Consider the following 26,293-nt stretch of genomic DNA (forward strand, 5'->3'; position numbering starts at 1 on the left):
CCATATATAAATAGAAAAATATCAATGAGCATAATGCATATAGAACATCCTTGACTCATAATAGAGTAAGTTATCAAGTCAAAATGCCCATGCAAGATCGGGGTAGCCCCTGGTGCTGCTTGGGTTGACATCAATGACAACTACTGATCAACATCATTATCAATTTCATGAGACTTCCAAAAGATAAGAAAATAAGATATCTATTTATATCTTAAGGGTCAGTGAAAATAGAAACAATTTTATCACAAATATTACCTTCCATGTCGATAATATATGCCTAATGATCAACCTACCTATTATCCAATGGTGCATAAATCCAAGGAATACTCTATCCAACATCCCCAATTGTTTGTGCCTCTTGAGCATTGTAAATCTGAGGTTTGCCACCCTGATACTGTGGAAAATCTCTCCTATGAAGATCATTGCCACAAGTCCAACATTGCAAAGGCTCCCTACCATCACCATTGTTCTGCTCCTAAGACTGAAATCCATGACCTATGTCAATTGCATTGAATTTCTTGCACGAAACTACATTCTCTTTGTTACCTACATCCTACGGTATTCCTGGCTTCTTATCCCACTTTCCTTTAGCGTTGCCTTTACCTTTAAAACCTTTCTCGGGCTCCAAATTACACTTAGACTACTCATAAAAATGCTTCAAATTACCAATTACTTCCTCCAATGTCTTTGGCTCATCATACTCAATCTGATCCTTAAATGATATTGGAAATCCACTAACGAATCTTTGAACCTTAATATTCTCATCATTAAGATATGGTACATACCTCAATAGCTCTAGAAACTTAGTTGTGTACTCTTCATCTGTCATAGATCCCATCTTCAATTCATATAACTCTTTAGCCTCACCATCATAATATTTCTCTAACAAGTACTTCTTTCTAAAAATTCTATTAAACTCATGCCAACTCAACTCCTCTATCTTGATGCCTCTAACACACTGCACTTCTTCCCATCAGATGTTCACTTTTTCCTTGATACTGAAAATGGCTATTTTGGATTTTATATAATCTATATAATCATGAAACTCAAATAAATTCTTTATCCCAAGCACCCATGGTTCGACATATTCTGGTTTCTTTCGCTCTCCATTGAAGGTAGGAGGCTTGGCTTTCTTGAACTCATCTGGCACGTATCCCCTCTCACTCCTCCTGTAAGGATCATAGAGATGATGAACATGATGTCTCTCTAATCCAAAACTAGAATAGAACCCATAATCACTACATCTTCTATCAGGTGTATCCATCCATCTACCACCTTTGATTGTGTCATCACTGTCCAACCTATGTCCTCCATGAGACCTGCTACCATATGCCCCATTTGTCCTTTCCTCTTGTCCATAACTAATTCGTGGTTGTCCCTATCTCTACAAATCTGATAAACTATGAAGGATCACTGCATTGACCTCTGCTTTCTTTTCTTGAGCTCTAGTAATCCTTTCCTATGACTGAATGGTGTTTTCATTACCTTCTTTGCAACTTCTGATCTCTATATTTAAACTTCTGGGTGTATTTTCTACGTCATAAGAGAACTCATTTATTTTTTGATCACCTAATCTATAAGGAGAGTCACATGAGTTGTAATCCACAATCCTTCTTGTCATATCTGATATTCTTATTCCTGCAAACATACCATTTCAGGTAAACAAATATAAACATAATCAACATACCTTAGTGATGTTCAGGGGAGGTTATCTCGTTTGCACAATTTAGTTCAAGTTAGCACTATATATATATATATATATATATATATATATATATATATATATATATATATATATATCAACATCATCAACCTCAACATGACGACACAACTACGACGACGACCATCACGAAAAATAACCAACATTAAACACATAGACAATCAGACATGCATACATAACAATCACATTTAGCCCATCTAGTCCAAGTGTTTGAACTTGGAAGCTTTGATACCACCCTATCATGCCCCCTCCCACATTTACCCAAATTCATGAGCTCACCAGGGTAAACACTAGACGAGTGTTACTATGACCTGACTTAACCTCCTAGTTCTAGTTAAGGAAGTGGGGACTACAAATTGACCACAAAATCACATCCTACAGGGACTACAGATCACCCAGGAACTGAAGAAACACCCTAGGTGGTCAATCCCTAAGTTGGAATCTTGTTTTACTGACATATGCCTATAACCACACCCTTGACATTGTTGACATGCAGTTGTGAGCCTCCAATAGCACTCACAAGCCTTGCTCCATGCGACTTTGATCCCATATCTCGAGTTCTGTGCATGCAGTCCTGGGATTTGAGCCACTTTTCTAGGCTAGTCTTGAGACCACTGCCCAAAACTTCTTGTAACTTTCTAGAATCATATTTTTCATAAAGAAAATGCTAATCATTCAAGCTTGAAGGTAGAACTTGACCTAGATTTCCTATAACACACTAGACATTTCATCAAACACATGGAAAACATGTAAGCTATAGGTCATGAATGCATATATGATCATAAAAGTCTAAGATTCATCTAAAATACACCAATAAGGATCTAATCCCTCTTTGCATAGCTGCAACAATGTTTATGAATCCATATATTCATCAACCATTAGATAAATAAAAAAATCATGACAGGAGCCATAGATAACATACACAATGTAACCAACAAATAACCATCATAGAAGTCATGGAAGCTCAACCCATAACATCACCAACATAATCACAGTAAGTATACATGAATCATAGTATAATAATAGCTCTTATTAATATATGAAAATACCAACCAAGTCAGGGACTTCCACGTACCACCCAACCATATATGGGCTAAGCCAAATCTCTCTTTCAGTTAATCACCCTTGTGACATATTCCAAGCATGAATGTGTGATATCATGGAAAAAACAAAGAAAAAACCAATAACGTATTCCAGAGGCCAAACCACCTCAACCCTCAACCACAATGTTTCCACCACTACGTTGGACATCACTAACATAAACCAGTCTCTACCCAAGTTGTCCAGGGCTCCAGGAACCAGTAATTTAACCCACAACCTTTTAGGGCTCCAGAGAATTTTCCCAACTTGGCTCCAAGGAGTAGTAACTCAACCCACGAAGGGCTCCAAATCATTTATCCTGACCTAGGCTCCAGGACTGATAACTCAACCCAAGTTGTTCCAAGGCTTCTAGAGCATTTTTTCCAAACTACAACCATAAGGAACATGAGCACTAATTAGAAAAATAACAAAGAGGAAAAAACCACAACACCATAACTATCTAGGAAATGGCAAGGTAAGGCTAAACCACTGTCACTCTAGGAAAATATCCATGTTAATGACAACACATAACCAAAAAATAACTTACATATACCTTGCATCCAGAAATCAACAAGGAAAACACACATGCAACTTCTTACATGCAAAGAAATCTAGCTATAGCTCTTGATCCAATTGTTCCCTTACACTTTCTTGCTTTCCTTTTCCTTCTTTCTCCAAATCCAAGTGAATATTAAAGTGATCCAAGCATGCTCCAAGTGTTATGAAACCAACTCACAAAATAGAAGAAAAGATAGATAAACGACTTCAAAATCAACCTCTTTGAGGGGGAAACCTCCTTTACATTACACAAATGAACAATTCTTGGATGATACAAATGACAAGAACTCCTTTCTATATATAAGAGTCTAAGGGATCACAATATAGTCAAATACAACATAACAATAATAATGTAAGGGCACAACAATAACAATAGTGGGCTTCTATGTGGTACAATAATAACAATATGGGGACGACATGGCCACAACAATAACAATAAGGGGCTACAATGACAATAATAATAAGGGAATACACTAGTATTATAGGGGCCTAACATGCCCCTCTCCTTCATAAAAGTGTTGTCCTCAATGCTTGAGTAGTTCTCAATGTTTCTGTATAAAATCCTCATCCTCCCATGTGGAATCTTCAGCGGGTAAGTTCTTCCACTTGATGAGATACTCTGAAATTGATCGATTTCTTGTTTATGTGACTACTTCAGGTTCCAATATGATTTTTCCTTCCTTTTCAAGTTTGGGAAATATTGTTTTAACTGGGAGTTTGCCACCTATGACCTTCTTTAAGCATGAAATATGGAAAACTGGGTGCACTCATGAAGTTGTAGGAAGCTCCAATTTGTATGCCATAGTACTAATCTTTTGCAACACCTTGTACGGACCATAATACTTTGGTGATACTTTATTATCCTTATTAGATTGCTTGAGGGACATTTGTTTGTATGGTTGTAGCCGTAGAAATACCCAGTCACCTACATCAAAAGTTCTTTCACTGCGATGTTGATCTGCTTGTTGTTTCATTCTATTTTGTGCCAAAGTGAGGTTATCCTTTAAGAGTTGGAGAACTTATGTTGATGCTCAATGTGATCTTCCAATTCTTGAACCTTTTAATTTTCTCTTAAATATGATCTAATGAACATTGGATGATAGATAATAACTTGAGACATATTTGAGATTGAAGTTGGTGTGAACACGGCTTTGCTCGACCTAGGGTTTCTGCAACCCCTGCTATGGCAGGCTACCCCTGACAAAGTTCAGCCTTGACAGACCCTGGGCAGATCTGCGGTCTTGGTTTCCTGCAAGCGATCGGAGGAACCATGCAGCCCCCTCAGGGGGAGGGCGATGCGCCTCCCCCAAAGGACGATAGCCAAAAGCAGCAAGTTGGGGATAATGACAAGGAAGAGAGGCAGAATGAGGACAACACGGACAGCAGCGAGCATCAGAACAATGAACAAGCTCAGAAGGACAAGCCCAAAGCGAGCTCATCCACATGCAGGCCAGTGGCCACTCACAGGCCAAAAGTGGAATTTCCTAGTCACCGAATCAATGCCAGAATACAGTTCATGAGGGATCACGCGTTGATAGGCAAGTTTATTGGACTTTGGCCGACTGAGAAAGCGCTAAGGGGCTGGATAAATTCCAAATGGAATCCAAAGGGTCACATCACTCTGCAACTAGGGCCAAAAGGTTTTTTTACGGCTGTGTTTAACTGCTTGGAAGATCGTAACAGGGTTCTGGACGGAGGCCCGTACTTCTTTAACTCCGCAGGCCTATATCTCAAAGGGTGGGTTGAACGCTTCAATCTGGATAAGGAAGATCTCAGTTGTGCTCCTGTCTGGATAAGGCTGTATTCGCTCCCTTGGGAATACTGGGAGGAAGATTCCCTACAAGAGATCGGAAATGCTCTGGGCGAATTTATCAAAGTAGCAGAGGAAACAAAATTATGCAGATACACATCATATGCCCGGATCTGTGTCTACATGGACCTCAAGCAAGCCCTGCCAGATACGGTAAGTCTTTTCCATGATGATATTGAGTGGATACAGCTGATAGATTATGAGCATGTACCGTTTAGATGCAGGAAATGCCATGATCTAGGTCACCTCTACAGAGATTGTCCTCTGAACAGAAAGCCCCCTTCTCAAATGGACTCAGACAATCCTGCTCCTGATGGGTTTACCAAAGTGGTAAATCGCAGAAGAGGTCATAAGAAATCGACAGCCAATACCAGGACCAACCCAGCTAACTTGTCAAAACCCTCAACGAGCAATAGCTTTGCTGCTCTGGCCAGTGATGATATTCAAGAACCTGAAAACCTACCTCTAAATGACAAGGAAACCAGCAAAGAAAAGCAAGCTGGGGTTTCACCGCAGCCAGGGGGAAGCTTGTTCAGCAAATCGACCCCTCACACCCAAACCAAGCTCCCAGCCTGGAGCTTCCAAGGAATGGAAGTCGACAATCCAGCACCCAGCTCAAAGGCAGTGGAGGAAACAGCTGAAGACTATCAAGAGCCCCAACTCATGGAGGAAGACCCTGAGAATATAGATATTGGTGAACTGGACATTCTAGGACTAGAGCAAGCATGCAAAACAAGAAACTTTGATAAAATCCCAGATCGGCAAGTGGACAACCTGGTGGAGGTCCTCAATCGCGCACAAAAAAAATACTCTCTAGGAGTCCAGATTGGTAGTCAATGGGATGGAAAGTTCATCACCAAAGACAGTAAAAAGCGAGGAAGGAAAACCACTCTCGAAAGAACTATCAAGATAGGCGAAGTGTTAGTTGAGTCAGGCAGATATGCCAAGCTGACCAAGTATTTCAACATCAACCCCAACCCTTCTCAATGAAGTTGATATCATGGAACATTAGGGGGCTCAATAGCCCAAGGAAAGGCAGGCTTCTAAAAAACATGCTTATGCAGGAAAAACCTAATATCCTCTTTCTGCAAGAAACAAAATGTAACTCGACAGTTTTGGAAAAAATAGCAGCAAAAGCTTGGCCAGGAGGGCTGGTAACAGCTGTTGATGCTCAAGGGGCGTCGGGAGGACTGGCAGTTCTCTGGGATGCGCGAGTAATTCAACTTGACAGTATACATGCAAACAAGAACTTCATCCAAGCAATATTTCACATAATCGGCACCAACATCCACGGCCACATGACTAATGTGTATTTCCCTCAGGAAACTATACACAAAGCTGAAATCCTGGACACCTTATCGGAGCTCAACTCAAACAGGTTGCACCCACTATGGATATCTGGAGGTGACTTTAACATGATCGCAAGACTGGAAGAAAAGCAGGGAGGTAGAAACAGAAGCAACAGAGATGGGAACATTCTAAAGGATTTCATACAGAATAATTGGTTGATAGATCTACCCTCAAATAATGGCATGTTCACATGGAACAACAAAAGAGAAGGATCGCAACAGATAGCTTCACGTCTTGATAGATTTCTACTATCAGACAATGCAATTCACCTGGGGGGAGAATTCATTGCTTCCATCCTTCCAATATCGGGCTCTGATCACTGGCCAATAGCTCTGCAATGGAATCGACCAGGCAACAGCATTCGGCGTCCTTTCCGGTTTGAAGCTTTTTGGTTAACCCATCCGGATTTCAATGAATTAGTTAGATCAACATGGCTCAATTTTAATCCCTCTAATGGCTCTAAGATGTCTATATTCCAGCAGAAACTAAAGCACCTTAAAGGTGAAATCAAGCACTGGAATCATACCTCTTTCGGCAATATTTTTCAGGCACAGGAAGCCCTGAATCAAGAAATGAAGAATGTCCAGCAGAGGATCATAATCGAAGGACGCTCTGAGGACCTAGCAAAATAGGAACAAACTCTTGAAGCCCAAATCCTAGCCAGAGCAAAATAGGAGGAAACACTTTGGCAGCAGAAATCAAGAGTAAAGTGGTTAAAAGACGGGGAAAAAAACACAAAATTCTTTCACATAACCACAGTGCAGCGCAGAATGAACAACTACATTTCCCACATCAAAAATGAGCAGGGAGCTAGGATTGAGATGCATGAAGGCATTGAAGACGAGTTTCTCAGGTACTTCAAACAAGCCCATCAAGAGCCCAACATAGATAGAACGCCTGCTATTGACAAAGTTCTTAGGAACATTCCCAAATTAATTATAGAGGAGCATAATCTTCTCCTTTTTCGGCCCACAAGCCTTCAGGAAGTCGAGAATGTTGTGCGTCAGTTGAAAGCAGGAAAAGCACCGGGTCCAGATGGATTCACCTCCAACTTTTTTCACAACTTCTGGGATCTAATCAAAATGGAGGTTTGGCAAGTTGTAGAAGAATGGCGCACTTTAAGATGGATGTACCCAGGGCTGAATGTGACCTTCATTGCTTTTATCCCCAAGGAAGAGGAATCTAATACTCCAGACAAGTACAGACCGATTTCTCTCTGCAACATCATCTATAAGATTGTCTCAAAAGTTATAGCTACCAAATTGAAACCATTGCTCCCTCCCATTATTTCGCCAGAGAAATCTGGTTATGTAGAAGGCCGACAGATTACGGATGGTATTATTTTAACTCATGAAATAATCCACTCTTTGAAGCAATAAAAAAAACCAGGTATGATGCTTAAAATTGATTTATCCAAAGCTTTTGATAGCTTAAGCTGGGTTTACATTCAAAAAATTTTAAATGCCTTTGGCTTTGCCCCTTCTTGGGTTAGATGGGTTGTGAGTTTATTATCTTCCTCGTTCTTTTCTGTGCTTATCAATGGTATCCCTTCGCCCACTTTCCGTCCCTCCAGGGGTATCAGGCAGGGAGATCCCCTCTCACCTTTCCTTTTTGTTATTATGGCAGAAGGATTGGGTAGAAGCATCAAATCTGCTCTGCACTCCCAGCGGCTCAAGGGCTTATCCTTTTTCAATTCTTCCACTTACTCTCATTAGCAATTTGTAGACGATAACATGCTCTTTGGCCATCCTTTTGTTCAGGAAGCACGCCTTCTCAAAGCCCTCCTATCGAACTTCTCTGAAGCTTCAGGAGCCCTTATTAATCGTGTCAAATCTCAAATCTTTTTCTTCAATACCCTGGTCCCCACCCAAAAGGCCATAGCCCACATTCTTGGTTTTACCATAGCGTCTCTTCCTTCTAAATACCTTGGAGCGCCCTTAATGGCCTCGGCCCTCAAGCATTCCTCTTGGAAAATCCTGCTAGAAAAGCTAGAAGCGCGGCTCTTCCTTTGGACTCACAGGGCTCTTAACATGGCCAGCAGACTTGTTCTCATTAAAGCTATTCTTCACTCCATGCCTCTGTATCTCTTCTCAATTCTAGCAGCTCCCAAATGGGTGCTCAAGGATATAAAGAAGCTCCAGCGTAATTTTTTATGGGGCAACTCAGGTCCCAATCGAAAGTGGGCTCTGGTCAAATGGGACAATGTATGTCTTCCAAAGAAGGCTAGCGGTATTGGTCTAAGGGATCCGGGGCACAATAATGAAGTCATGGGAGCTAAAATTTGGTGGAGATGGCTCTCAAAACCCGACACTCCTTGGGCCTCCCTATGGACAGCAAAATATGCAAACAATAGCCCTATCGAAGAAAGAATTTGAATGTAAGAGGTAAGTATAGGTTCAGTGATTTGGAACTCAGCCATTCAACATAGGAAACTAATACAACAGCATAGCTTCTGGGAAATTAAGAATGGCAATACAGCCAGGTTTTGGGAGGACTCCTGGCAGCAGCTCCCAAAGATCAAGGACATTCTCTCTAACCTTCACTTACTAGAGCAAGATATGCATGTGGTAGATAAGGTTAGTCAATTCTGGGACCTTTCTTCCACACAGGGGCACAGACGATGGATTGAGGCTAAGAAGATACTAATGCATGGCTCTGAGCAAGCTCAGATCTCTCTCTCCTCCGAATTACAAAAAAGGCAAATCCTCTCCTCAGAAGGAATGGACATTCTAAGATGGGGATATGAAGAGAAGGGCACTTTTACCACAAGGGAAGCATACAATGTAATCATCAAGGACCAGATAATCAAAGATGTCTTATGGAATAAAATCTGGGATTCCTCTAACTGGCCGAAGGTGTCCACTTTTCTTTGGCTCCTATGTCACAATAATATTCTCACTTGGGATAACCTCAGAAAAAAGGAATTTTTATGGCCCATCTATATTTCTCAACTACAAGTAAGCAGAGGAATCAGCTTTACATCTAATGTAGACTTGTCAAATAGGACGAAATCTGTGGGAAAAGGTTAGCTTTCGATGCCAAAAAGAAGGCAGAGTGCATGGGGATATTAAAGCTACTGTTCGTAACTGGAGCCAAGCCCCCTACCAAAGCAAACTCCTCAACACCCTTTGGTAGCTTTTTCGTGGTCTACTGATGTGGAACATCTGGAAAGAGCGGAATCGCAGGGTTTTCAAGAACCAATCCATGTCTATAGAGCAGATCTGGACTAGGCTACACCAGAACATTAAAGAAACTCTATCCATTAAGCCCTAGTCCCAAGAAGATTTTCCAGTGCTGCCGCAGGAACAATCCATCTGGGCCAACTGGAATATTCATCTGAATCAAAAGCATACATTTAAAGGCAATCCTACTCTGAGTAACCAAAACCCGACAAGATGGATTCCACCACCCAGCAACATGATCCAACTCAATTTTGACGGAGCCTCAAAGGGTAATCCAGGAAAAGCAAGATTTGGGGGAGTCTTCAGAGATCATCACGGTACACCTTTACTGCTCTTTCTCAGCTCAAAAGGTTGGGACTCTAACAACTCAGCGGAACTGGAAGGATTATCGTGAGGTCTCATCTTAGCTCGGGACAGAGGTTTTTTCCCACTCATCATTGAAGGGGACTCGCAAATCATCATAAACATGGTTACAAAAATCATGCAGGGTACTCCCACACACAAGGTTAGCAGCAGTTTGAGATGGCTCAAATACTTGAGCTAATTGACAAATGGCTTTCTCAACACAGAGCAATTTCATTCAAACACACTAGGCGGGAAGGAAACAAGCTGGTTGATTTTCTAGCTAATATAGGAGTGGAATGTGGGTTAGATTTCTTTGCAAGTTCACTCTCCAGCATTGCCTCAGAGGATCAGCTCTTAAATTTCCATAACATTGTGAAGAATGATATGAACCAAGAAGAAGATACACACCCAGATGCGGGTGTCATCAAGGTTCATTTAAGACGGAGTTACTCCCCGCCGGCAGCTGTCCCTGCACCTGGCACTCTGGCGCAGATCCCATAAACCCACCGCAATTGAAATGAATGCCAAGGGGTACAGAATAATGGTCAGGCATTCGACAATGAATGCGCACCCAGCTCGAGAGCCCGCGCAGGTTGATTTATCCATGGCTCAGCTTCTGGTTTATGCTATCGCTCTCCTCGGCTCCTTCCATGTCCGTCTGCTTTTTTTCCCGCACCCCTGCTTCGTTCTGGCCGCTTGGGAGCTCATCTGGTATATGGTTTCGGCCTGGTTCGCCTACTCTCGGCCCTATCCCATCTGGTCCTGCTTAATTCCCTTCCCAGGTCTCTCTGTTAGTTCGAAAATGGTGCGACGTCGTGGTGTTTCTCGCCGTGGAGGCACCACTGGCAATCGTGGTCGCGCCTCTCAGTCTGCCCCCCAGAATATAGTTCCACTGGCCTCAGCCTCCCCGTCCTCTCCGCCTTCTGATCATGGCAGGCCCTTCCCGCACAATTCCTTCCAAACCACCCGTTTCAAATTCCACAGTAGGCTCAATAAACCCGTTCTGTCAGCCAGTATTACAGTGATCCTAGCTGAGGAGGAGGATAAGCCTAGCAGCTCTGTTCATACCACTACGTCTCAGTCTCAGGACGATAGCGTTCTTCAGGGAGATGTGGCTGGTGTCGTGTTCAATGGTGACAACATGCAGGAAGAGGGGAATGCGCCCGAAGCTCCTCAGCCTCTAGTGGACTCTACACAGCGCAATTTGCTTGCAGTCGAGCCGGAGCATCCTCCTGGTGGAATTCTGAATTTGGAAACTCCTACAGGTGGCGGCGACATGGGAGATCAAGACATCGCAGTTGTCACGTGGAAGGGCTCTCCTAGCCAAGTGGAAAGGGATGCTCTGGACTCTCGAAAACATGTTTGATGAATTTGGTACAATGCCCACTGCTGGCAGTCTCTCTTCTGGTCTTTTCATCTTTCTACTATGCTTCTCCGGATAATGGTAATTCTGTTTTGTTTCAACTCTTGGTTTGGTAATGATACTCGCCATTATAGTCTTATGAATTGTATCAGGTCATGGCTCAGAAAGCTATTGTTTTTGTCAATTTTTGTATATGGCTATCAAGGCAGAATGATTATCAGCAAAGCCATAGTCATCGATAGTACTGCAGTGATAATCACAACTCTGGTTCACACTTTTGTCTGTAAGGGATTTTTAAAATATGTCTTAAGTTTTCTCAATCCCGGGATGGTTGTCAAAGGGGTTTATGTGTATCAGGATATCTGGTTGAGGGATGGCTTCAGCCCCCTCTGAGGTCTTGACCTCTTTGTACATATATTTTTCTCTTTTTTAATAGAAGTAGCCTTTACGCAGGAAAAAAAAAACAAACATTGGATGATATCCATAAAGTTCCATAAATGGGGTCATTTTTGCTGTATTATGAAGGAAGTGTTATACCGCCATTTAACTAGAGGCAAGCATTTGACCCATTGTATCTGTTTATCAGATACAAAGCAACAGAGATATCCTTCCAAACATTTGTTCACTGTCTTAGTTTTCCCATTAGATTGAGGATGATACGATGAGCTATGAGCTAACTAAGCATCGAGACAAGAAAATAATTTTGTCCAAAAAATTCCAGTTAAAATGGGATCTTTGTCGCTTACAATAATCTTTGGGTTTTCATGTAGATTTTGAATTGTTTCCAAAAATGCAGTAGCAACTGTACTGGATTTAAATGGATGAGATAATGCACAAAAGTGTGCATACTTGGTAAGTCAATCAACTACCACCATGATGACACTCTTTCCTTCAGACTCGAGTGAACCTGTGATAAAATCTATTGAAACCTCCTCTCAACGTTGACTTGGAATGGATAAAGGTTGTAATAGACCTGGGGTCTTAATTGTTTAAACTTTATTTTGTTGGCAAACCAAACATTCTGCCACAAACTTTTGAATATCAGATTTAAGGCCTTCCCAAAAAAATTCCTTCTTAACCTTGTGGTAAGTTTTTAAAAATCCTGAGTGCCCTCCTAAGGGAGAGGTGTGCAATTCCATAAGAATATTTTGTTTGAGTTGGGAATCCTTACAGAGGTATAAGTGATCTTTGTACCATAACGAATCCTTTTTCCATATAAATGTATCAGGTGTACTAGGGTCTTGTTGTAACTTTTTAATGAGTGTCCACACTTCTTCGTCATTATTCCCTTCATCCCTTGCTTTGTTTATCCAATTTGGTTGGATAATAGAAATGGCGCAAAGAAATGCTTCCACATCCTCATCCTTTCTTGAGAGTGCATCTAGAACACCACTTTTCTTTCCTTTTTTGTAGATGATTTCAAAGTCATAACCCAACATATTTGTGACCCATTTTTTATGTTGTCCTGAAGATAATATTTGTTCTAAAAATTATTTAAGACTATCATGATCTATTTTTACCTTGAAGTGTCTTCCCATTAGGTAAGGTCGCCATATCCTAAGTGCATGTAGTATTACCAACATTTCCTTCTCATAAATAGCTTTGTGTAAATACTTTCCTTTGATTTTATGACTTTCAAAAGCAATGGGTCTTTCTTCTTACATTAAAACAACACAAATTCCATTTCATGAGGCATCACATTCCACAATAAAGGTTTTTGTGAAGTCTGGCATAACTAAGACTGGTGCTTGGCACATTGCCTCTTTAAGATGTTCAAAGGATTTCATTGCTTCTAGAATCCAATAAAATGCATCTTTCTTCAATAATTTTGTTATAGGTGCTGCTATTCTCCCATAATTCTTGACAAACTTGCGATAATACCCTATCAACCTGAGAAATCCTCACATATTCTTTATGGATGTGGGGATTTTCCATTCCTTAATGGCTTTAATTTTTCTGGGGTCTACCTTAACACCTTCATGAGATACAATATGACCCAAATATTCCACCTCTTGTACTCCAAATAAACATTTGGAGGTTTTTGCATATAATTGTTTTTCCTCCAATATTTTGAGCACTCTATCAACATGTTGAACATGATCCTTCTAAGACTTGTTGTAGATTATTATATCATCAAAAAATACTAACAAAAAGTTTCTAAGGAAGGGTTTGAAAATGGAATTCATCAAACTTTGAAATGTAGAAGGTGCATTGGTAAGGCCAAAAGACATGACCAAAAATTCATAATGACCCTCATGAGTTCTAAATGTTGTTTTCAGAATGTCTTTAGTCTTCATTCTAATTTGATGATATCCTAAATGAAGGTCCAACTTGGTGACATGAATTGCTCCATGCAATTCATCCAATAATTCATCAATGCAAGGAATGGTAAATTTATCTTTAATAGTGAGCTTGTTTAGCTCCCTATAATCCAGACACATGCGCCATGATCCATCCTTCTTGTGTGCCAATACTACTAGAGCAGACAAATAACTTTCACTAGGTTGAATTATACCAGCCTCTAGCATTTCTGCAACCATACGTTCAATTCAACTCTTTTGGGCATAGGGATATCTATAAGGCCTAATGTTTGGAGGAACACTTCCTAGAATCAAATGAATAGCATGATCATGATCACGAATAGATGGGAGGCCTTTGGGAGTCTAAAATACCTTGGAATGATTGTCCAAGGCTTTTTCAAGATCTGGAGAAATATATTATTTCAGCATGGGAACCTCTAGCGAACATAATTGTGAAATTACGCCACATTGTTACTTCTTTAGAAGATTTTTCATGTCGTTAGAGTTGATTATCTTTCCTGGTTTCCCTACAATACCCCTTAATTCAACTTCCTTTCCTTTTGAATTTTTTTCAAGAAAATTTCTTGAAATTTAAAAGCTATCGTACCCAAAGATTGTAGCCATTGGACTCTTAGTACAACATCAGCACCACCCATTGGAATGGAAAGAATTGGACTATTCAACACATATTCTCCCAGGGATAGCTTGATATTACGACACTCTCTAGAGAAATTTATGGTTCTTCCGTTTGCAACCATCACTTGACACTCTGGTGCTTAATATAGGAAGCAATTCAATTCCTTCTGTATCTTACAATGAATAAAATTATGGGTACTGCCTGAATCAATCAAAATTATTACCTTTTTCTTCTTGATATGTCCTTCTATCTTGATAGTTTGAGGAGTGGTTATTCCGACCAATGGATTACAAGATATGGTCGAATTCATTTCTTCTTTCTCTAGGCTTTGTTCCTGGTGTGTATCCTCTTCTTTTGATGTTTCTTGTTCCTTTTCTTCTTCCTCTTCACAATCTATGCAAAATAATTTCTTCTCAGCACACTTGTGACCTTTAGTGCATTTTCTGTCAAAACTGTAACAAAACCCTTTTTCTCTTTTTTCTTCCAATTGTTGTGGTGTCAACCTTGTAGGTTGTGCAAGGCTAGGGGAAACAACACTTCCATGTTTATAGTTGTTATTGGTAGGGTTCCTTGTTGCCATAATTTTGATTTCAATTTTACTTTGCCAACCTGAATGCCTTCTCTAATGAATCAGGTTCCCAAATGCGAACCTCATGTCGGATGTTATCCTTTAATTTCCCTATGAACACATCAATCTTATGCTCCCCTGGCATATCTTTTACCCTTATATTCAATTTTTGGAAGTCCTCAATGTGCTCCACCATTGAACCTTTTTGTTTGAGATTTATCAATTGGCTAAAAAAGGTGTTGCTTTTTGTATCCTCATAATGTTCTATCATTTATTCCGTAAAAATTGCCGAAGTGACAATTTGTTTATGAGAGAAAAGCCATCGATACCATACAAACTGATTGGGTTCCAAATATAAAGTTTCAATGCATACCTATTGTGTGTTTTGCACATTATGGAGATCGAAATATTGCTCGCTCTGTAGTATCCATGTTACGAGCTCCTTGCCATCAAACTTCCTCATATCGATCTTTGGAACATGGTGGGTCTTCAATCCAATGTTAGAGTCTATGAAATCATGAATAACATATAGTTTATTCTCATCATGAGTTTCCTTTACTACCCTTTCGCCATTAGTAAGCATTTCTTGTAGCAACTTTGTCAAATCTATCTTCAAATCTTCCATGTTGTCTTTAAGTTTTGCTTCTATACCATCCATCTTAGCTTCTATGCCATCCATCTTAGCTTCCACGCCGTTCATATTAGCTTCCAATACATTCTTTAAACCATCCATATTAGCTTCCACGTCTTTCTTTAAACCATCCATCAACTTCTGTTACATTTTGTGAGAGTGAAATTTGTTGCACTTGGTCTCATAATTTTGATATATCATGTTGCATTTCTTCCTCTTCTTCATGAGTCATTTTAGAGATTTCAGGTTTCTTACTAGGTGTTTCCATTTTCTTTCTTCGGGGCATCAATTAATTATAATTATGCTTCACTATGTACTTTGAATTCCTACAAACTAATTTTTCAAACCAAACTTATGCAAAATTTTAAAAAGACTACACACCTTTTTTGGCTTTGTAGGAGCTTGATATTGAATCGGTTGTATATGTGTAGTTATGGGTCTCCAAGGTCTGTAATTTCATCATGTGGTAGCCCTCTAAGTCCTCTTTCCAACCACACAAGTCTTATCAAGATTGGATTCTCCGAGAAAGAGTTATTCCAAATCTCTCACAATGACTTGGTTATAGACTAGTTCAGTAGAGAGAACTTTTATGAAGTGCCACATGTCACATTTTTGACATTCGGACTTGAAACCGATACCCAAAAAACTACAGTCCATCCTCTTTCTTTAAGTTTTTACAAAATTTAAATCTAATGCTCATAGAGAACTTTATGAAGTTTTTTCCCAGGTGACCGGTTTGCAATATAATTCGGGAGCCTGCAAAAACCCTAAATTCCTTGGATCATATCTTTGAAAATATAGGGAGACAAGATCTGAAATTTATACCCAAGGTTCATCAATATTTTGGATCAAATGGGTTTTAATTTTATCTTCTGAAATGTCGTAGAAAATAGGTTATAGCGAAACTTCCGCGATGACCTGTTTGAAGCAGTGGAACCCTAGAATCCAAAGCTTTGATACCAATTGTTATGCAACCAGCTCACAAAATAGAAGAAAAGATAGAGAAACAACTTCAAAATTAGACTCTTCAAGGGGGAAAGCTCCTTTACATTACACAAATGAATAATTCTTGGATGATACAAATGATAAGGCCTCCTTTCTATATATAGGAGTCTAAGGGGTCACAATATAGTCAAAGCCGACATAACAATAATAATGTAAGGGCACAACAATAACAATAGTGGGCTTCTATGGGTCACAATAATAATAATATGGGGACAACATGGGCAAAACAATAACAATAAGGGGCTAAAATGAGAATAATAAAATGGAATACACTAGTATTATAGGAGCCTAACACCAAGAAAGCTCTAAGTCTGCAAGAGTATGAGAGAGAAAAGATAAACTTACAAAAGATTCAACTAAAAAAAGATGTGAAATGATCCTCAAAATCCTTTTAATCATTGAGGTCTCTATTTTCTTCATTTTCCTTCATTTTTCCTCTAATTTTCTTAGCATGCAAATTCATGTCTCTTCTCCTATTTTCCTTTACTTCATAAATAAAATGCCAATTATTACCTCTTTGTATTTGCTACTGCCTTTTCCAATTTCCATAGCCATTAGTTAATCACCAATGATACCCATCACTATTTTTCCCAACATTCAACATGGAATGCGTGTCCCATGAACTTGGTCTTATTTTGTTTACATGGAAAATCAGTTAGGGGTTTCTATAGTCATTGGCCCTACAACCTTCAAACCATGTACTCTCTTAAAGCCGGAAAGCCTGGTGATAGAATTCCATTGCACATTGTTGAGAGTATTAGGGTTTAGAAATGAAAAGCAAGGTTGAGTATCTAAGAAGCATTAAGGCTAATGTGGAGGAGAGAAGGAATAAACCACTTGAGAAGGGGAAGTGTAGTTGAAAATCCAAGGGTTTGAGACCAAATAAAGGTTGGTTGCTTCAAGTGGTATCAGAGTTGTATTATTCGCTCGTTGGTATTGAGAAAAAAAGGAAAGTGTTGTGTTATAGGAGATTTGCAGCAATCAAGGAGACTTAAAGGGACTTCTTGGAGAAATTGAGAGAAACATAGGACATTTAGTGGTTGATATAATAGGGAGGAACATAGAGAGAATACTCAGAACAATACAATGAAGACTCTAGGAAATAGATGAGAGACTTTAGTATAGAGCTACAAGATCTAATGTAGATTGAATAAATTTCCAGCCATGAAGTAGAGCTAGGAAAATTTCTAGAGACTGTTAGAGCATATTGAAGCAATGAATGCATGAGTTTTTAAAACCTCAATGTGATGAGGCTAGGCGGGTAGCTAGTTTTATGTTTTTATTTTAATCTAGCCAAAGAAAATGGTGGTTGTAGGTAACAATAGAGGGAGAGATAATTATGTATAGAATCCTTGCAAAAAAAAATATGTCATAGAGGGAAGGACTTCCAGCTGAGGTTGGAAAGAGGAGAATAGAGGAATTTCTCAAGAGGATTGAAGAGAATAGGAGAATTTCTAAAGAAGGGTGAGTAGAGTGTAGATGCTAGAAGAGCAGAGAAAGAATGAGAGGTTTTAGAGGAGAGAACAAGTGATATCAAAATACCAAGTCTAAAGGACAAAAACTTGGTGAGGTATCTTGTGAAGGCTTGCTTGCATCTCACAATTAAGCATGGAGAAGATCATATAGGAGGAGGAGGAGATGAGCATGAATAGTCACATTGAGGGTTTATAGAAGTCACATGAAGATGAGTGATGAGGATTTTTAATGAGAATTAGCTAAGTTAAAACAAAGACTCAATGTGGTGAAAATGTTGCTACAAGAGATAAAGAATGAAAGAATCAATGTGGTGAAAATTCTACTACAAGAGATAAAGAATAAAGACCAGAGATGTGGATGGGATCTAAATAAAAATATCTAGTTGATTGTTAGGTAGCTATATGCAAGGAATTTGGGAAATAAGTTGAGTCACCTTTAAGCACTAAGTTGAGAAATGAAGAACTCATAATAGTTGAGTATGAGGAGGAGAGAATTCACCATTGTGAACCAGAACAAGGATCATTCCTTGGAGAAGATGGAGATGGATATGTTGATAAGAGACCTATTTAGAGTATCAAGGACTATGTGAAAATTTCAATATAGCATGAGGCGCTAATGATAAAGGCACCAAATGACGCTAGAGAGCCTTGTATTTTTAAAACTGATTTTTTTGTGTGAATGTAGGTTTTGGAGATCATGAAGGTGTGAAGTTATTAAAAGTTATCACAAAGGAAAAAGAGAATGACTTAGTAAATGACATGAAAGGAAATGGATTTGTGAAGGAAAAAGTTAATGTAATTCATGATGGACATACAAGAAAGGAATCTAAAGATACTAAGATAATGAATTTACCTTTAGTAGATAAAATTTATCGGATGAATATAAAAGTATGTTGACACGTTGGGAGCAATGGATTGTATTTGAGGAAAAATACATAGTTATACAAGGAAATGAGGTTGATGAAGACTACTCCAATGAATTAGATCTAGTGAATTAATGGTACAAGATCATGGGAGCATCAAGTAAGTACGAGGTTATGCAAACAAAGAGCAAAACTTTCAATTGAGAAAAGTTCCAATAAGAGGTTTAAATAATGATGACCAACCATATACATTTTTGAAGCATGAGGAATTTAGGTAACCATATATACAATGTTGAAGCATGAGTAAATTTTCTTGGAATATAATAAGGAAATAGAAATTCAAGGAGATGGAATTCTATCTCCCATTAAGTGGCAATGGAGGAAGCATTCACGTACATTGTGTATTTTTGAAATTATACATGTGGAGATGATTGTACAAGCTACCAACACTGCTTTTGAATAATCAACTATGTAAGAAAAGAGTCTTAGCATACGTAATCCAAAATGTGTCCTAATAGGAATTAAGTATCTTTTGGAAAGTCAAAGGCATGATTCAAGGGAAATCTATAGGGAAAAATGCAGCTTTAGAATTGATGAGGAAATAAATGCTTTACAAAGTTGTATGAAATAAGAAAATATTCAAAGAGAAAAGAACAAAGGTCAAATTCCTAAAGCGAGGAAGAAGATAGTATTAGATGAGGTAGAAAACACATCCAAGGGCACACTAAAGCGAGAGGAATTTCAAGGAAGGAAGATTAAAGAGAAAGGAATCCAAGATTAGGAGAATTCAACAAATGGTAGAAAATCCTTAAAGATTGTCCTAAATAAGGAAGAAAGTACAGAAGTAGCTTCAAAAAAGCACAGGTAAGAAGAATAAAATATCATTAAAACTATCAAAGGGAATCCTACAAAAAATTAATAAAGACAACCATGGTAGAAAACAGGAAGAAAGTGGCTTGTGAAAATAGCCATGTAAAGACAAAGGACAACTATCAAAGGATCTTACAAAAGGGAAAAAATGATGGAATGATTTATGAGGAGAAAGGAAAACCTTTAAATTTCATCCTATTAAGTTTTGAAAAAGAATTGCATTTTATAGAACACTCGTTGAACAACCCCAAATTTGAAAAAAAATGCATGGATAATGCAGTTAAGATTTAGAAAGAGGCAAATATGCTTAAATTATTTAGTTATTTAGATATTTTTTTATCAAATTCATGGTGCATAGATTGTTGATGTAGAGGATGTTATAGTTGAAGAACATCAAGTGTTGTAATAAGAATATGAGAAGAGGGAAGATGAGGCAAGTTTGTATCATGAAATTGGAATATTATTTCAGTTTTAGCCAAGGGATATGGAGCAAGAACCTATTTTGAGAGAGGTTTGATGTAGTATAATGGACAACAATGAAGGAGCACAAGTAATCAACCCCCTAACTGAAGGTAAAGAAACCAATTGTTGTGATAGATTCATTCCATTTGCAAAACATAGGAGTATATCTTCCATAGAGTAGCCATGGGGAAGTCCATCAAGTTTCTTAAACATATTTAAGATGTCTAATAAGGGAGAATGTTGAACTATATGATAAGATGACAATTAAAGCCATGCAATTTTTAGAGGTACTGCTACAAATATGTAGTACCAATAGTATGGTCTAGCAAGGAAATAAGCTAGCCATTGAAATTGATGAATTGTGGAGGTTGAAGGTACCTATGAAAGGGCATAGGAAAGTGGAGGAAACAATGAGCTACAGAGTATGGGTGATTGCAAGAAATTGAAACGACAAAGGAAGAGGAATGAAGTAGTAAAATAGAGTATGGGATCCTCGAAGGTTGGGGATAACAGTAGAACAATAGTGAAATAAAGTTAGTGGACATCAAAAACATAAATTTTGGGATATTGGAGGACTTCATTTGATTTATGGCAGATGACCAGGAAGTCGTGAAATATTTTATGTAGGGAGTCTGATGCAAGAGCATCAACCCCTAGACAAACATTTTGACTAGAACTAAGGGGGTCATGAAATTTTCCAAAGGGGAAAGATTTACCTCAAATAAAATTTGTAGATTTTTCATGTAAATACATGCATCCTAGTTCTAGAAGGAATCTAGGTTGTTAGGGGAATTTTGATGAGCTGGCACATTTTTCCATGTGGCATATTGTCAAAGGTACAAAGCATCATGAAGATTTTAGAGAGAGGGATATGTGTAGCTTAATTGGGGAAGTTGTAGGTTAACAAATCCCATTTGTAATAGATAATTTTTCTAGTACTAGAGGATTATATGTAGGGGGACAAGAACTGGTTGAGATATATAAAAAAAATGTAGCTGAGTAGGTCTGACAAATAATTCAATAGGGACAGGAAATACGAGATCTGTCAGTCTGTTAATCTGATAGAGGTCGAATAGGATCTTGGAGTTAACTCGAAGGGGAGCATGAGAGCCTTACATCTTGAAAAGAGAGGTTGTGTAATTCTCTGTAAATATACAGTTCACAGTAATTAAATGGTTTTGAATTTGTGCTTTTACATGTGTTGTGTATTTTGATTCTTAAGTTAATACTATGTAAATTCCTTGTAGTGAGTAAAGGTGTGTGGACTTCTACCTTTGCATCTTGTGGCCTAGAAGAGTGATGATGCATTTTTTTAATAATCATCCTAGAAGTGGAAGGTTGTCAATTTTTATTTCAAGTCTTCCACAAAGGAAAAGAACAAGTTAAAGAGAAGGGAGAGCCATATTGGAGGACTCGTGGTCCCATGGGATTATCATGCAATGCATTGGATCCATAGAATCGACGAATATACACAATAATTTGAGCATGGAAGAAGATTTGGAGTGGAAGTGTCAAATTTGGAGTTCAAGCTTTCAAAAAAGAAGAAATTAGAGTGGAGGCATGTAGAAATTGGGAATTGGATTTGAATTTGTGACAAGACCATAAGGGAATCTGTATTCGTTGATTTGGCCCCATGCTAGTCCATCATACTCGCCACCACCACCCATGTTTATGCAAACCTATAAAGGTTTAAAACCATGATAACACCCTCACAAATCCCCATGATTTTTTGTTTTTTGTTTTTTGTTTTTTGTTTTTTGTTTTTTGTTTTTTGTTTTTTGTTTTTTGTTTTTTGTTTTTTGTTTTTTGTTTTTTGTTTTTTGTTTTTTGTTTTTTGTTTTTTGTTTTTTGTTTTTTGTTTTTTGTTTTTTGTTTCGTGTTGTTTTGTTTTGTTTTGTTTTGTTCTTTTTTTTTTTCTTTTTTTTTTGTGAGAAGAAAAAAACACTTTCTTTCGATTATATAAAAAGAGAGTACATATGTCATAGATCATCATGATCAGTTTGTCATACATTGTATGTCACAGCCTAAGATTAATGTTTCCATAGTTACAAATTTATCCAACTGTAAAAAATGATCACATAACTATAATGACATATTCATTTTATGTATACCATGTTATTAACATACAAATATGTATAAAACTAGTCCATAACTTTTTATCACTGTTTAAATACATATCGTCTGTCTCAAAAACTTAAATTACCCCATATAATTGGATAAAAAAAACAAAGAAATAAAAAACCTCTTATTAAGTGAAGTCGATGTTGCCATAATTCCTCAATGTATCTTGTACAAATGTTGCAAATAAGAATTTCCCAAGTATCTTTGATATGCCTCTCTTGGATAGAAAATCTTCAACCTAATTTTGTTCCTTGTAAATGTGTTCAAATGAAATTGATTGAAAAGAGCTTACCAAATTGTGAATACATCTCATCCAAGTTGTGAGGATAGGAGGATTGAAATTAGAATGTTCCTTTACCCAGTCAATTATGCCCTTTGTGTCTCTAAATACATGAAGTGGCTCCAATCCCAACCACCTGGAACATATGAGGATGCCCCATAGTGCATTGATTTTTTCCCTACTATTAGTGCTCTTTCCTCCCTCCCACTAGAAATGATAATATTTTCCTAGTGCAAGTACTGTGTAAGCACCACATCCACATTTCCTATGTAAGCATGCTCCATCGAAAAAACCTATAGGTAGTTCCTTCCATTTTTCCTTGTACCTGATTATCCTTTTCTTAGTGTTTTCCTTTATCGGTCCAATTTCTTTGTAGTGTGCCACTATTTTGATAATCACTTCCCTTGTCGTTGGCCTGTTTATGATCAAATAAACAAGAATTCCTACTACGTAAAATGGACCACAAGATATGAAAAAGAAGGGACATGGTTATTCCCCGTGATTAAATCTGCCAGTGTAAAATCTCCTTCCAATACCACTTCCCACCTTTGCTCTTCCACTCTAGGTATAATATCAGTGGGCCCATCAAAGTGAAACTGCAATAGCCCACCTCGTAAACTTTACATCCCTGATCATTTTCATTGGCCCTGTGACCTTTAGACTGTCTAATCCCTTGAATCTTGAAAGCCTTGTGATGGATTTCCATTGCGCATTGTTGAGAGTATTGGGGTTTCAAATCGAGGATCGAGGTCGATCATCTATGAAGCATTAAGGTCAATGTGGAGGAGATAAGGGAAAGACCACTCAAGAAGGGGAAGAGTAGCTAAAACTCCATGGGGTCTGAGATTAAACAAAGGTTGCTTGCGTCACATGGGAACTTTAGAAGCACTCACTCTCAGCCAAATAACCTATATTATTTTGTGGTGCAATAATAAATGGGAGAATATATTAGTTGGGGTTGAAGTTAGAAGGTTAGGGGTCCAAGGTTTAACATCCCAAGTCCAACATGTTTTTCCTCTTTTCTATTTTCATTCAGTTACATTTGAGTAGTGTTCCATAGTCTTATTTTTTAAATAAATATTTTTTCTTTTTCTTTTTTCTTCTCAGTTTTTTTAATATATTTATGTCGTAAGGCGTTCTTCTCTTAAATTCACTCCCCTCTTATTTTACATGTCAAATTATGATCCATTTGATTTGATGTTAGACGATTAAAATATTTGCTACCGTTAATCAAAAATTAGTTATAACTGAAACAATAATAGTCTAAACTTCATCTTTCAAGAACCAGCTAACCCTAAAGGTAGACTGCCATGGCTTACGTTGCATTGCAGAGTGAAGGTAGATGGCCATCGAGTGGAGTGAAGGTTTTTGAGCTTTGGTTTAACATTACGCGCTGGGCTAGCTGTTCTTAACGCGCTCCCATCTCAAAAGGTTTCCAAATCAAAAGACAACATAGCTTGGACGTACACATTCTTAAGGAGAAGGCCATAATGAAGGGTTTGTCTTCCTCATTATTTGTAAAAAAGATACTATGCATACATGCTAATGAAGAATTTGCTGCTATTTTGTTGAACACATATCTAACCTGTCCTTTAGCAACAATTCTGCATGCACCATTGAAAGAATCTTCTGGATGTAGGGAATTGGTGATGAAACATATATTCATTATGTGAGTAATAAGGAGCGGGACATAGAGTTTCCCCAAAGAAGTTGAGAAAGATGAAGTCCTAGAAGAAATTCTTATCAAGGCATTCATGGATTGGAGAAGTAGGTCAAAGATGGAAGCTTCTAGCTACTTAGGGTGTTTAAACTCCCATGAATGATTTATTCGATTGGGGACGTTGTAACATTTTCTTGGCAAAATGACACAGTTAAAATTTTTGAGTTTTTCCAGAAATCCACCAGCTTTATTGGGTGTTCTTATTCTCATAACAATTGGTATATGGCCCAAAGATTTTTTCATTGTGTTCTCTACATCATAGTCAAGCTGTATTCAAGATATTATAGGGTTGTATTACTTAACGATTATCAATGGCATACCTTAGTTTTAGTGCTATGATAGGGGCATTATCACCTTTTGCTGCATCTATCACACAATGTTTTTAATTGCACCAACAAAAGTCATTGAATTGTAGTCATAACAATGCGAGGGTTCTGTAATGAATGTGAGGCATATGTGTTCATAGCAATGATATGGAACAATGAATGGATGGGCAAGCAATGTTCTATTTGCACTTCGTTTTATGATTGTGATATTATCAATGGCAACTAGATTAAACTTCCTCATTGGTCATATCAAAGATCTCCTAGGAATATGTTTTATTGCCAAATAGAAGTAGATATTCTATACTTATAGTTAATTAGTCATTCACGAGTGAAGAGAACTCAAGGATGGATCTTCTTACAATCCTTAGTTTTGGTATTGAATTCACTAGTCGAAAGAGCATTTTCCAGAGGCCAATCATGATTCCAACTACCAACTTAGTTACATTGCAAGGATCAAAGGATGTCGCATTTGCTATTTGTTTGTCTCAATTTGCTTAATTTTGAGAAGCTTGACAACATGTTATAGAAAGGATCAAAAGCATTTGCAGACCCACTAAAGTTTTTACGTTACCTTGTAACTGACCTTAGTAATTGTATATATGTTAATGCTGCATTGAGATATTGGGGTTGTGTAATTCAAGCTGGAGCTCACGTATATGGTACATTCTACCTAGATTCCCCTTCCTATAGAATCTAGATCAATCAATATATCAAATGATGATATGTTTTTCCTATAGTGACTGTAAGTGTCTCTTTTCTGTCAATGGATTCTACAATAAACTGGGACATTGCCTTGAAAGATTTGAATGCAGATGCAAAAAAGCTACTTACAATGAACAATGACAGTGGGAGAAACATATCACCAGTGATATTTGATCAAACCAAGAATAAAAATATGGCTAAGTTGTGAGCAGAGGCAGATGTGTGGACAACCATGGTCCAGTAAGATGAAACTAGTGAAGGTTGAAAAATAATGTAATATGCAAGTTAAAGAGGTAATATCACAAATTTACAATTGCAGACATGGTTGACAGAGCCAAGAGGTTCGTTTTTGCTGGGTGTTTTGGTCACCAAAATGCAGTATAAAAAGAAGACAAATTCACTAGGATTGGATCCATGATTTTGTTGATAATTTACCAACCAAGTTGCAACAAAAGGGAGCACATTTTTATCTAGTAAGGCACCCATCAAATCGCTGTATTGAAGGGCCACGAAATGCTGTTGACAAAGGCATGATTTCGTTGGGGAAGCAGCAACCAAAACACAATAAATTTTAGCACAAATTAGCCGTGGAAGTTGGTATGATTTCGCTTGGTGAAAGGTTCATCGAATCTGCTATTTTAGGGGCCATTAAATGATAGTGGTTTGTGCAATTTTGTAGAGAAAACTGGAAGAGACACAAGTAAAAACTAAGTTCGAAAATAGACAAGAAAATGGCTAATCTAAGAGGATCAGAAATGTGCTAGAAATATGAAATTTTGTTCAAGTCAATTTGGCGTATGGTTTATTTGGGTTTCAAGTCAACTAGGTGTATATTGTGCATTGGTGAAGCTCACCACCAAGGAAACACCCAAAAACAATTCCACTTTTGGCCTTTGTCATTCCACTTTTTGAATCTTAGCTAGCA

At 38.1% G+C, this 26,293-nt stretch overlaps 1 protein-coding gene across 1 annotated transcript; it reads left to right on the plus strand.

Annotated features, from left to right (window-relative positions):
* Window positions 1-6,220: 6,220 nt before the first annotated feature.
* Window positions 6,221-7,150, plus strand: LOC149188980 (uncharacterized). Its single transcript, XM_089410095.1, has one exon. The coding sequence runs from the start codon at window positions 6,221-6,223 to the stop codon at window positions 7,148-7,150; it is 930 nt and encodes a 309-aa protein (XP_089266221.1).
* Window positions 7,151-26,293: the final 19,143 nt, after the last annotated feature.

The sequence above is a fragment of the Pinus tabuliformis genome, chromosome 3_1 (assembly GCF_031772625.1).
Source record: "Pinus tabuliformis cultivar Carrire ecotype Pingquan chromosome 3_1, CPIR1, whole genome shotgun sequence".
NCBI lineage: Eukaryota > Viridiplantae > Streptophyta > Pinopsida > Pinales > Pinaceae > Pinus > Pinus tabuliformis.